The sequence below is a fragment of the Bos indicus genome, chromosome 5 (assembly GCF_029378745.1).
Source record: "Bos indicus isolate NIAB-ARS_2022 breed Sahiwal x Tharparkar chromosome 5, NIAB-ARS_B.indTharparkar_mat_pri_1.0, whole genome shotgun sequence".
Lineage (NCBI taxonomy): Eukaryota > Metazoa > Chordata > Mammalia > Artiodactyla > Bovidae > Bos > Bos indicus.
Genome location: NC_091764.1, coordinates 101,018,960 through 101,031,843, shown reverse-complemented (window position 1 = coordinate 101,031,843; position 12,884 = coordinate 101,018,960). Strand labels below are relative to the sequence as shown.

Below are 12,884 nucleotides of genomic sequence, written 5' to 3'. Positions count from 1 at the left end.
CACATCCCTGAGCCAGAAGCAAGGACAGGTGTGGCAGGAGCCTGCACCCAGGGCCGAAGATGGCAGAGCCCTGCATGTCCCACTTCTGCTTCCATTCCCTTTCCAGGAGATAGGAGGGCACCAAAAAAACCCCAAATGCCTGTGAAGGAAAGTGCAACATGTTTAGAAATACTGGTAGAGGGAACATTTTAGGAGTTAGAAAAGCTCTGCCAGCTTTGACTGCAAGTGGGAGAAGCAAGCCGCCAAGGATATCCCACTACAAGGTAAACAGACTTCGCGCTTCTGGAACCCTGGTGGCACAGGAGGTCCATTTCAGTGTCCCTTCCAATGGACTGCACTTCTGGATTAGGTATATTAGCTGCAGATGGACCAGTAACCAAGATGACGACCCAGGGCCCAGTTCCAGCTGTGAGGTCACTCCAGTGCCAGCCAATGTTTGGTACCTTGTAATCCTGGGAAATTTCACAGTTTCCATCCTGACCCGAGGTGGGAGAAGTAAGTGTACAACCTCTCCAGGCTGAGACCAAATGGCAGTCCTTGTGACCAAATAATCACTGCAGAACAGTTCCCAGCAGCAAGTTCCATCCAGACTCTCATGGAGACTACTGTAGGGCAGAGTAACAGCATGAAAGCAATCAAACCTATAAATAATGTTTCTTGGTTTGTTTTTTTAATTAAATCCAGTGTCTCAAAAACTTATGAAAATGTGTTTAAAAAAGAGAGGGAGCCTGCCGCACCCTTTTGCTCACAGTAACTCCTCTACTTGTACTTTCTGGTATGAAGACAGTGCAACAGCCTCTACTGTGATTGGCCCTATTATCTCTGTCCTGCAGCTGTATCTCTGAGGAGGGAAAACCAAACAGGGAACAAAGAGAAAGGCATTTCTTCTACTGACAGGTGGATGCAAACCAAAAGCAAACCAGAAAGCAAGAGTAAGACTGAGGGTGAGATGAGAGACTGCTTCAGAAATCTGCCGGAGGACGCTTTGGTTTGGGGGCTGAAGAAGCTGGACATCTAAAGTGCAATCACATTGGTAACAAGTGATCATCCCTTTCTTCTGACTCCTCCCCCAGCTGATCATCCCCCACACCACGATAGGCAGCAGGCACATTTCGGGGTTTAGAGCGGCATACAAAGTCACAGCCATCCTATAGAGAGAAGAACAAAAGTGATCATGTGAAATCAGCAACTTTCAGGTGGGCACAGTGTTTATGGTCTGAGAAGGTGGCAAGAACTAGTTTTCTCCAGGGATAATGAAGAGAAAACCCCAAAGCTCCAGTGATTGGCCTAAACTGAATTTGGGGAAACACGCTCTCCTCATGTAGGCCCCCAAATAGCTGGATCAGATTCATAAATCTAAGCAACAGTACCGTTCTTCCAGTCAGTCTGGAAGGTCAGACATTAAGGTGCTATGTTGCTTATTACCCTGTATTGGGGCAACCAGTTGTCTTGGTTTGCTGGAAGTTGGGGTGGTTTTAGCACCCAAAAGTCCTGTGTCTCAGGAAACCCTCGGTCTGGGCAAACCAGGACGGATGGTTGGTCATCTGCTTTGTCTCCCAGCTGCCCTGTTACTTACTGCTACCAGGTTTCCAAGATCCTGCCAGAAGGCCAAGTGAGGAAACTGCTCCATTCCTTTGGCTCCTACCACCAGTCGCTGGTACAGGAACCCCCCGATGATATAGACTGCGACCAGTGATGCAAGCCTGTGAGGGAGAAAGACATCCATACTCAAAAACTGAGAATCAGTAAAGCTCATTGTTACCTGTTTCCTAAGCTCTGTTCCATAAAAATGGAAAAACAAAAAAGGAATAGTCAGTTGAAAAAAAAAAGGGGCTGGTAGAGCCTGAGAAAACCAGTTAGAGTGCTGCCTGCCTGAGAAAACCTTTGGATCAGAAAAAAGCAAGACAGTGTGTGACTCATTTAGGGTTGAGAACAGTCACCATTAGATAAACAGTCCAATTTCTTTAAAAGTTCTAATAATCTAATAATGGGAGAGTAATAAAAACTGTCTAGTCTTCCAGTAGGGAAAAAACCCTATCTCCAAATGCATATATTTATTGGGGATAAAACATTAAGTCTCATTTTTTTAAACTTGCAGAGTTTAAAGAGGATATTCACAGACTTCTTTCCCCTCCAATTATAATATAGCATACAAATGCACACACGCTATTTGGACCCATATACTTCCAAGTGATTGATGAGTTAAAAAAAAAGGCTTGGACTGATAAAGGAAGAAGGACTCACGTGACAAGTAAGATAGAACCCACGCTAAGGTGGGAGATCTCTGGGGAACACGCCAGGCTGCTGTCCATCTCAAAGAGGTAGAAACAATCTTGGACTTTGCCTCGCTCCTCAGACACAGGGTTAAAGTTGTCCTGACGGTAAGAGGACAGACACAACATTTATGTGGTAAGGTGTTTGCTTCTGACGCTTGTCTGAAAAGGAGCACAAACCCACAAAACCCCCCTAAACATTTGCTTCCTCCTGGTTTAAGAACTTATTTTCCATGTATGATGGAAGATGGACGCCTACGACTCAGGGAAAAACTGAACTTCTGGTTTTTTAAATTTTTTGGCTGCTACCAAATGGCATGTGGGATCTTAGTTCCCCAACCAGGGGTCGAACTCATGTCCCCTGTACTGGAAGTGGGGAGTCTTAACCACCGGACTGCCAGGGAAGTCCCTGGATGTCTGGTTTTCTCTCATCCACCCCAGTTATCTCATTCCCTCTGGACATTCTGTCCCACCTCAGGTCAGTCCTTTCATCTCCTCTCTAGGCTCCCAGGCCCCGAGGTGCCTCACCGCTAGGGTGTGTCGATTGCAGGAGATCATCACCACTGCCCGCCGCTGCTCCCTGCCACAGTGGTTGTCATATTCATCACCCCCTTTATAGATGAGCATGATCCAATTACCTGAGGATGGACAAGGGAAAAGGAGCTTTGGGGTGGGGGAAAAGCAGAGACAGACCTGGGCACTGTGGAAGCATGGAACCAAGTTCAGTGAAGTTGGTTTTAGTTAACCCCGCAGGATGAGCTCTGGTATACCATAAATACCAACTAAAACCCACCCCTTTATAACAGCTTGTGTTCCCTTGTTAAGACAACTAAGAACCACATATGCATACAAGAATAATCTTGATTTCCCACACTAAAGGTAGGCAACCGATAGTGCAAATACAATTATGATCCGTACTTAGTCATGACTCACATTTTCTGAACACCTGCTAACATCAAGAGGCTCCATTCAATTACTGGGTGACAAGGGAAAGCCTAAGATCTTAACCACAGATAAATTCAAAGTGGATGACTTTGAAGACTGGGGACACTTTTCCTTCTTCAGTATTTACTTGTTCAAATTTCTTTTGCAAAATATCATTTGATTAATAATCATGCGAGGTGACCAAGGTAAGGATTCTGCTTCCAATTTTGCATATGAGAAAACAAAAAGTCAAATGATTTTTCAAAGTCACAGGATAAGAAAATATGAGCTGGATCAAAAATCTAGTCTTCTGACCCCAGCCCCAAACTCTTGACCTTGTTTTTTATTATGTTATTTACAGCAACAACAATCTGCACTTATTTATCTACTTAAGGGTACAAAATAAACCATAGTTGTTCACATAGTCCTTTCCAGCAATGATTTTATGATTTTTGAGAAATATTATCAACATAACTCAAGTTGGTGGGGAGACTTTTATAGACTGACTGGCTTTCAAAAAAGCTTAATCTCACTTTAACACCAACATATAAATGTCCTGAGCCTTGGTTGTGGAGTGGTGGTGGAGCTGGGTGTTCTGTGGTTTGCAGGTATCTCAGGTGAGCTGAACCACACACACCCATATGATACAGCCTGGTTAGGGCTGAGACATACAGGGTTATAAGAGGGATTCAGTAAGCTGATCAACAGTGAGACTCTTACTTCCATTGAAGATCTGAGTCTCGTTGAATCTCCCAACTACCGTCTCCTTCCCGTTACTTTTGTTGATCTGCACCAGGCCTGCCCCAGAGGAGTGGTTGCCAGCTTCTCGGCACACCCGGAACACATAGCTGTACATGTCTGGGCTCTGGCCTACGGTGCTCTCAAAGCTGAAAGCAGAAATGCAGAGAGGAGGAAGAGGACAGTTAGAGCTGTCAGCCTTAGAAAGAGCAGCCTCTGTTCAAACAACGGTGTGTTCAACTTATTTATCAAACATCATGGCTAAATATCCTAGTGAATAATATCTTTTGCATTGTGAGGTTAACTGTGACCCAGACAGACTAACTGTTGATGATGACTGATGAAAATACAGCCTCCAAGACAGCTAGTATTCTAGATATTTCTAGAATAATTGTTCTAGACTACGCTAAAGTATTAGTTAGTACCTCCCTGTGAATAAGGGTGTACGTTTATGATATATATCCTAGTTCCTTAAAGATTATCTTCCGATTTATATATCTGAAGATTATTGACACTTAGGGTGATATGTTATTGTTGTTGTTTAGTCATGTTTAACCCAGGGATCAAACTCAGGTTTCTTGCATTGCAGGCAGATTCTTGACCATCTGGGCCACCAGGAAAGCCCCCTTCACTTTCATTTTCAGTGTTCGACTCTTTGTGACCCCATGGACTGTATTCTTCAGGCTCCTCTGTCCATAAGATTCTCCAGGCAGGAATACTGGAGTAGGTTGCCATTTCCTTCTCCAGAGGTTCTTGCCAACCCAGGGGCTGAACCTCCATCTTCTGCTTGGCAGGCAGATTCTTTACCATTGAACCATCTTGGGAAGCCCTTACGATGATATACTGAAGTCACTCAGTCGTGTCCGACTCTTTGCGACCCCATGTACTGTAGCCTACCAGGCTCCTCCATCCATGGTATTTTCCAGGCAAGAATACTGGAGTGGGTCGCCATTTCCTTCTCCAGGATCTTCCTGACCCAGGGATTAAACCCAGGTCTCCCGCATTGTAGGCAGACGCTTTACCGTCTGAGCCACGATGATGTAGTAGTAGGCCTAAATATGTTCATCTTATACTTCTGAATATCAAGCTGGTCTCTTGGGTCCAATCTTACAAACAGCTACTCTTCTGCATAAAGTACCTGCACATCCCTGCTGAACACTGGGCTAAGCACGTGCTCTCCATCATAGAGGAATGTGAGACAGCATGGCCAAATAAGGCCAATATTGTTCAAGTACAGATTAGAACCATCTCTCAGAGGAGGTTATGATACATGTATCCCCTCTATATTCAGTAGTAATATAAAAAAAAATTAACACAGTTAGTAAGAGGAGATTCTTTAATAAAGTTGTTTTCTCAAGGCCTTTAAGTTTCTTCTCATTTACCTTTTGTTAAATAGCGGTGTCAGCCTCTTCAGGAGAGCCAACTCTTTCTCTGATTCTTTACCCTTTTCTCCCACCAGGTCGCATGTTTTCTCTTCTGTCTGCCAAGATTCTCTGACTGCCACAGAGAAGAGCAGCAGCAGCAGCAGGCCAGTCCTCCAGGAGCTGTGGAGGGGGGACATCCTTTTGGGACAAGGAGTGTGTGTTTCGGGGAAAGAGGGAGAGGATCGGGGAAAGAAATAGAGCACATGAATGTGTAATAAATGAATAACACTTTTTTTTTAAACCTGTTAATCTTCCACCCACCACCTATTACTTTATACTAGCCAGTTTTCTTCATTATGATGATGCTGGGCTTTATTTTCTTGTCTCTATTTCAAGTTTTTTTCCCCATTATCTAATATACAGGATTGGATGCTTAAGTCAGGTTTCTTTTTCTTTTCAAAACTTTTATTATCTTTTAAAAAATAATTTCATTTATTTTTGGCTGTGCTGGGTTTTCACTGCTGCATGGACTTCTCTCTAGTTGCAGCAAGCAGGGGTTATTCTCTAGTTGTGGTGCGTAGGCTTCTCATTGCAGTGGCTTCTCTTGTTGAGGAGCACATGTTCTAGGGCTTGTGGGGTTCAGTAGTTGCACCTCCTGGCCTCTAGAGCACAGGCTCAGCTGTCGTGGCACATGGGATCAGTTGCTCCAGGGCATGGGGGAATCTTCCTGGACCACAAATAGAACCTGTGTCTCCTGCACTGGCAAGTGGATTCTTTATCACTGAGCAACTAGGGAAGTCTTAGGACATATTTTAAAAGACTCTTCCTATGCGAATCCCTCACCTGACACCACTCTCATTTCCTGTCCTTACTGTGCTCCTTTCATGTGCAATCGACAAAGTGGACAGCAGAGTTAGTGTAGACAGGCAGTTGTTGAGATTTCTGCAATGTGTGCATAAAACAAGAATATATTTTTGGTCCTAGAAATTGTCAGAAGAATCAATCAATGGCTTAGAAAATACTTAAGTGTCACCAATGAAGAGTATTTTGATCTTGTTGAACAGTAAGATTCTTTGGCACCCGCAACAAATAGTACCTTTCAATATTTCTGTGCCAAAGCACCTGCGTCAGGAAACCCATACATCTACACACACATACACACATATACATATAATATATATAATAATAATATCTACCTATCACCTGTGTCAGGAAACCCATACATCTATACATATACACACACACACATACATACACACACACATTATCTATCACTTGTATCAGGAAACCCAAACACACACACACACTAGTATCTACCTATCACCTGTGTCAGGAAACCCATACAACTACACACACACACACACACACACACACACACACACACACACACACACACAGATATTAGTATCTACCTATCACCTGTGTCAGGAAACCCATACATCTATACATAAACACATACACACACACACATTAATATCTGTGTCAGAAAACCCATACATCTGTATATATATATACACACACACATATACTAATAGTTATCTATCACCTGTGTCAAGAAACTATATAAATCAGTCACTTTCAGTCTAATTCATAGGTAAGTCCTTCAGAACATAACTGTAGGGCTGAGAAAAGGGAAAGCAGAGAACATAAAAGAATTACTTATGACAGCCTGATGGAGATATCCTTGTCTCCACCATTTGGTGAGAAGTTAGGTTGAAATGTCTCATTATTTAAAGTTTAATACTAGTTCATTAATACTATTTAAATCCTCCCCCTAAGATAATACTTGAATTACAATGAACACTTGATAAGTGTTTCAACTTCCTAGTTGAAAGTTATTAAGTTATTAAGAAAGATGTAAAACAGAGAAAGAGACCTGACTACTTTGGGCCCTAAGTCCTTGTTTTAATATTCAGAAGCATCTAACAATCTTTGTTCATACTTATCACAAAAATGATAAAGAGATTAACATAACCACAGCACCTAAGATTTGACATCTATCTGTTCTGTCTCATCTCTAAAAAAAATCATTCAACCATTTATAAATGATAGGATGAACAAACTTCATGAGGTCCAGATCAGTGGTCTGAGTAAGTATTCTAAACCCACTTCAAGCCATGAAATTCAAGAGTTTCTTGATTTCTAGTAAGTATAACTGTCTTCCTACATTCCAGTTGCTGATAACTCTTGAGAATCACCAAGTCACTTTACAATTAACACACCCAATTCATACGATGCTTGAACTGTTTTAGGCATGGAAACATGTGGCTCTGTTTTCCAAACTCATTTTCTTTTCTCTAATCTCATCTGTACACCTATGCACGGACTGTAGTGAAAGTCGCTCAGTCACGGCCGACTCTTTGCGACCCCACGGACTGTAGCCTGCCAGACTCCTCTTTCTATGGAATTCTCCAGGCCAGAATACTGGAGTGGGTAGTCTTTCCCTTCTCCAGGGGATCTTCTCAACCCAGGAATTGAATGGGGGTCTCCTGCATTGCAGGTGGATTCTTTACCAGCTGAGCTACCAGGGAAGCCCGTCAGGCTACTGTGTCCACAGGATTCTCCAACTAAGAATACTGGAATGGGTTGCCACAACCTCCTCCTGGGGAATCTTCCTGACCCAGGGATCGAACCCACGTCTCTTATATCTCCTGCACAAGCAGGCAGGTTCTTTACCACAAGCGCCACCTGGGAAGCCCCTTTATATACCCAGGATACACTGATTTACTTTGGTAAGAATTCACTTTGGTATTCATTAATCATCCCTCAGGCCATTGCTGCATGTTACTTTTATAAAGTATCACCAATTTTCCTGATACAAAGATTCAATTCTTCCAACTTTTTCTCACTTACAATAAAATATTTTCATACTACAAGTCTATAGACTTTGGCTTAAATACTCTTTCAGTTCAGTTGCTCAGTCGTGTCTGACTCTTTGAGACCCCATGAATGGCAGCATGCCAGGCCTCCCTGTCCATCACCAACTCCTGGAGTTCACTCAAACTCATGTCCATCGAGTCGGTGATGCCATCCAGCCATCTCATCCTCTGTTGTCCCCTTCTCCTCCTGCCCCCAATCCCTCCCAGCATCAGGGTCTTTTCCAATGAGTCAACTCTTCCCATGAGGTGGCCAAAGTACTGGAGTTGCAGCTTTAGCATCAGTCCTTCCAAAGAACACCCAGGACTGATCTCCTTCAGAATGGACTGGTTGGATCTCCTTGCAGTCCAAGGGACTCTCAAGAGTCTTCTCCAACACCACAGTTCAAAAGCATAAATTCTTTGGCAAGTCCTCTAATTCTTCTTCATGCTGGTCCACTGATTCCATTGATTCTATTTAAAACTTAAAATAAGCAGAATTTAATAGGTACCTGAATAAATTTTCTCCACTATCCTAAACATACTTTTTTTTTTTGATGTCTGATCTTACTTATTTGTTACCCTGAGACCATCTCTTTTTTTTTTTTTTTTTTAATAGAACATCTGATTTTTGACTGGACTCAAGACTCAGAGGTAAGAAGCTCTGACAAAGGACAGCTTTCATCTCTTAGCAATCTGTTCCTGGAGTCTTTCTTTGGCCCACTTCATTCTCTTGGCCAAAAGTTGAGCATCTTCTGGAGCCTGTTCTTCATTTTTCTTAGTATGCTATTTCTTCTGACAATACATTGACATTCGTGTTGCACAATACTGGAATAACAAGATGCTGAATCTTGGGTGCTCTGGTGCTAGGTTTCTCACCTTCTTTGTTTAGGGGCTATCTCACAGCATACTGGCGGCCACACAGAGAGACCACAGTGGATTCTGCTAGCTCTTCTGCTAACCCCAAGTGATGAGCCACAGTTGTATCAGTGAGGCCAGGAATATTCTTCTCTCTCTTTTACGATGACCAAATTGAGAACACTCAGACTGGCATCCATGTACAGATTTGCACTTTCTCCAATCCTCCTTGGTCTGTAACAGGAATGCCCCTTACTCAGTAGGAGGTGCAGGCTCTGACATGGGTCCAGACACCTCCTTCATGGGGAAACCTTGTTTGCTGGTCCCACCACTGATTCGGACCACACAACTCTTCCATTTTTCACCCAGAGCGTCAATAGCAACTTCTGTGTCCATACGCTTCTCAGAAAAGATACGAAGTTTTTGTTCATCATCCATTTCAATAAGTTTCTGACAACCAGTGGCTGGGAAAGAGATGTTCAGCTTCATCCTGAAGTGGGTCACCATACCTCCAAGGCACCACAAAAACAAAATTACACTTGATGTTCTGTTTCCCACATTCACTAGGGCAACCAATACTTGGGAAGTCATCTCCCTGACTTGGTGTTATCCAAACATCAATTCATTGTAGTAACATTAAGGTATCTGCAGAGAGTAAGTATAGCCAACCCCAAAGTCTGAGCATGCATGTGTCCTAAGTTGCTTCAGTCTTGTTCAACTCTGTGACCCTATGGATGGTGGCCCACCAGGCTCCTCTGTCCATGGAAGTCTCTGGGCAAGAGTACTGGAGTCGTTGCCATGCCCTTCTCCAGGGGATCTTCCCAACCCAGCAATCGAACCCAAGCCTCTTATTAAGTCTCCTGCATTGGTAGGCAGGTTCTCTACCACTAGTACCACCTGAGAAGCCCCCCAAATTTGAGACTCTCTCCCATAAACACATTTAAAGGATCAACAGAAAATACTTAACAGAGCACTTGCTTTTTGCTAGGAATTTAACATACATTAACCAGTTAAGCCTTACCAAACCCTATGAAGCAAATACAATTATTCTTATTCTACAGATGAGAAAACTAGACATAGTAAGTGAGCAGTGTGAACCAGGTAGTCAGGCTCTGAGCTCACTGTCTACACTTAACCACTATATGTACATCTTCTTTCACATTAATTTTTTGGGATGATCAGAGCAGGCTGCCAAAGTTTTGCTTTCTTTTTGACAAAGCAAGAAGGGGAAGTGACCTCTCACAGTTCACAGAACAGAAGGCAGAATGAAGAACCCAGACCTCCAATTCCTGTCTTCCCTAAATTAACTCACTGCTCAACACACAATGCGACCAACTGACTAAAATGAAATGAGGCTCCTTTTATTAGATTGATATTCTTTTTTCCAGGACCAGTTTTCTGGAGGGATGCTCGCACAGAAGGCTGTGTCCTCTGGCTTCAAAGTTAGTTCCTTATCTGTTGACAGTTGAGGATTTCTTTTCCCAAATTAGAACAGACTCTCACACAACTAGGAAAAGAAGAACAGCTAAACACCCTGCAGTAAGCATTAGTTGACTTGAGCTATCTTTTATTTGCTCATTGGTTCAAAAAGATAGGATAAGAATAAACTTATAGTCTTCTCTTTCTTGCTTAAGGTTTGGCTGCATTTGAGCTGCTTCTCTTTGATTCCGTGGTGTATGCGCTAAGAGCTTTATCCAGATTATGTTCATTAATCTTCACAACCCAGAAAAGCAGGTATAATTTCCCCCACTTCACAGATGAGGAAACTGATTCTTATAGAGCTGAAGTTACTTGCTTTAGGTTATACAAGTATTAAAAGGTGTATGAAGTTATTAGTAAGGCAACTGGAATGAATCATGGCATAAAGATATTTTCTGAAAACTTTCTGATAAAAAAAGGAGTGCAACAATGTATCAGTAATGGGATGAATTGGAGAAGGAAATGGCAAGCCACTCCAGTATTCCTGCCAGGAAAACCCCATGGAGAGAGGAGCCTGGCAGGCTACAGCCCAAAGGGTCGGACAAGACTGAGCATCTAAGCAAGCACACACAAAGGAATGAAATCCAAGGGCTGGGGAGTCTCTTTTTAATGTGCTACAATTAAGATTCTCAAGGTGCAAGTTTAAGCAGCAAGGCTTAAAGATTTTGAAGCATCCCTTTCAATTTTCTTGTTCTATAATGATAGATTCATTTAGGTTAATGCTAAAAAACTCTCCTTCAATGGGATGACCAATGATGGAGCCAAGAACTGGAAAGAACTTTACATCGCTGGGCCCCTGTACCACTCACTTTCCCCAGTCCTTAAGACTAGCCATGAACATTTTCCGTTTGTCAGTGCAATTTCTACTTTCTTCTCTCTGGCTCATTTTTGATACGGCGGTCCTTATCTCCAGTCTCTAGTAGCTCACACTTCTGGAAGAGTAGCCCTAACTAGCTGACCGCTCAACGTTGAAAGCCTTAGGAAATCAGCTCTATGGACCAAGGGCGGAAGCTCCCTACAAAGAGGAACACAAATCCCTCTATGAGGACTCTTTACACACATTCATCTCCCTCAAACTTCTTCGAGGGCTCCAGACAATCGCGTTGCGTCTAGTCTCCCGACTTTTCAACTACTAAGGGCCATACTCTTTACAAATGATGCCCCGTGACCTCCCTCCACGATGCGGGCCAAAACCCAGTCTACGGGTATGCGGTAACACCTAGAGCGGACTCCAGACTTAGCGATCTTCCTTTCCGTGCCTTCCAAACACTTAAATCCCTTCTCCAGTCTTGGAGATCCTTTCTCCCTCACTCCCTTGGGGATTCTGTGACTCCCCAACCTCACACCTTCGTTTTTCTGCCCTCGGCCTCCTTATGTGGAGTTTTGGGCTAAAACCCGGGTCAAGCGAGACTTAAAAAGATCCCGGACCCCGTCACAGCCACGAGGGGGGAGCACTCTCCAGCCCCTCCTCCTCCACGCCCCTCATACTCACATGTCACGTGCAAAGAGAGCAGGCAAAGCTCAGAATCCCCGGCCCAGTAGCTACCCGTCGCTGGGAGACAGGGCCAGCGAGGGGCCGGCCACAGACCCGGGTCCCAGAGCTCGTGGCGGAGCCAGCGTCCCTCCTAGCGACTAGCTGAGCGCCACTCTGGGAACCGGAAACAGGAAGCTCTGGGCGGCCTCTGGCAACTGCTCCTCCCACTAGACCCCGCGGCATGTGACCGCAGAACCATTTGGCCCCTTTCCCCTTTCCGGCCTTTCAGATCATCCCGGACGCTGATTGGCCAGGGTCTTGGGCGTTAGGCTCCTCCTCTACCGTAACAACTCCAATCCCTATCGAGAGTTGCAAGTTTAGTTCCACCTTTTCGGGTTGCCTTTCTACTAACGGGGGTCCCAGAGTCCCACCTCCTGGCCTCTTCGGCTCCGGCCCCCAGTCACGCGGGGTCACGCGCGGTCACGCTCCCTGGTAGGTTGGACGGAGGGGGCACGTGAGAGCGGTGGCGGCCCGAGAGGGCGGTGGCGGAAGCGGAAGTGCGGGGCGGAGCCTGCCCCCCAGGCCGCGGCGGGAGTTGTAGTTCTCGCGCGCGACCACATCTCTCTTGTGCTGGCTCAGAACGTTTACCGCCTGAGGGGGACGCTGATTCGCCGTGTGCAGGCCGCGAGTTGCTTGGTGTCCCAAGTCGGCACTTAGAAGATAGTGGAGAGCGATGACTGGGTCGTCATCCTGACTTTGTTAACGTCACTTTACGTCCTGTCTACGGTTTAGTACCCTAAAGTGTGATATATTCGACTTGTTTATTCGAAGTGTTACTATTCGACTTAACCTTGTCACCCCTGTGGCATTTTGTGTGATGAACACTGTAACCAATTCTGACCCGAGCAACTCCGTTTCG

General features: G+C 44.4%; 1 protein-coding gene and 1 pseudogene across 2 annotated transcripts; both read right to left on the bottom strand.

Moving 5' to 3' along the window:
* Positions 1-648: 648 nt before the first annotated feature.
* Positions 649-12,415, bottom strand: M6PR (mannose-6-phosphate receptor, cation dependent). 2 transcript variants are annotated; one of them, XM_019961608.2, is made up of 7 exons: positions 12,397-12,415; positions 5,318-5,497; positions 3,918-4,084; positions 2,802-2,911; positions 2,245-2,375; positions 1,577-1,703; positions 649-1,148 (listed from the first exon to the last, which is right to left on the bottom strand). In XM_019961608.2, exons 2-7 carry the CDS (start codon positions 5,494-5,496, stop codon positions 1,026-1,028), a joined length of 837 nt encoding a protein of 278 aa, XP_019817167.1. In that variant the 5' UTR covers position 5,497; positions 12,397-12,415; the 3' UTR covers positions 649-1,025. The 2 variants fall into 2 exon arrangements, with proteins under 2 accessions (XP_019817167.1, XP_019817166.1); XM_019961607.2 differs by lacking the exon at positions 12,397-12,415 and adding an exon at positions 11,984-12,183.
* On the bottom strand, positions 8,717-11,977 carry LOC139183208 (small ribosomal subunit protein eS6-like; annotated as a pseudogene).
* Positions 12,416-12,884: the final 469 nt, after the last annotated feature.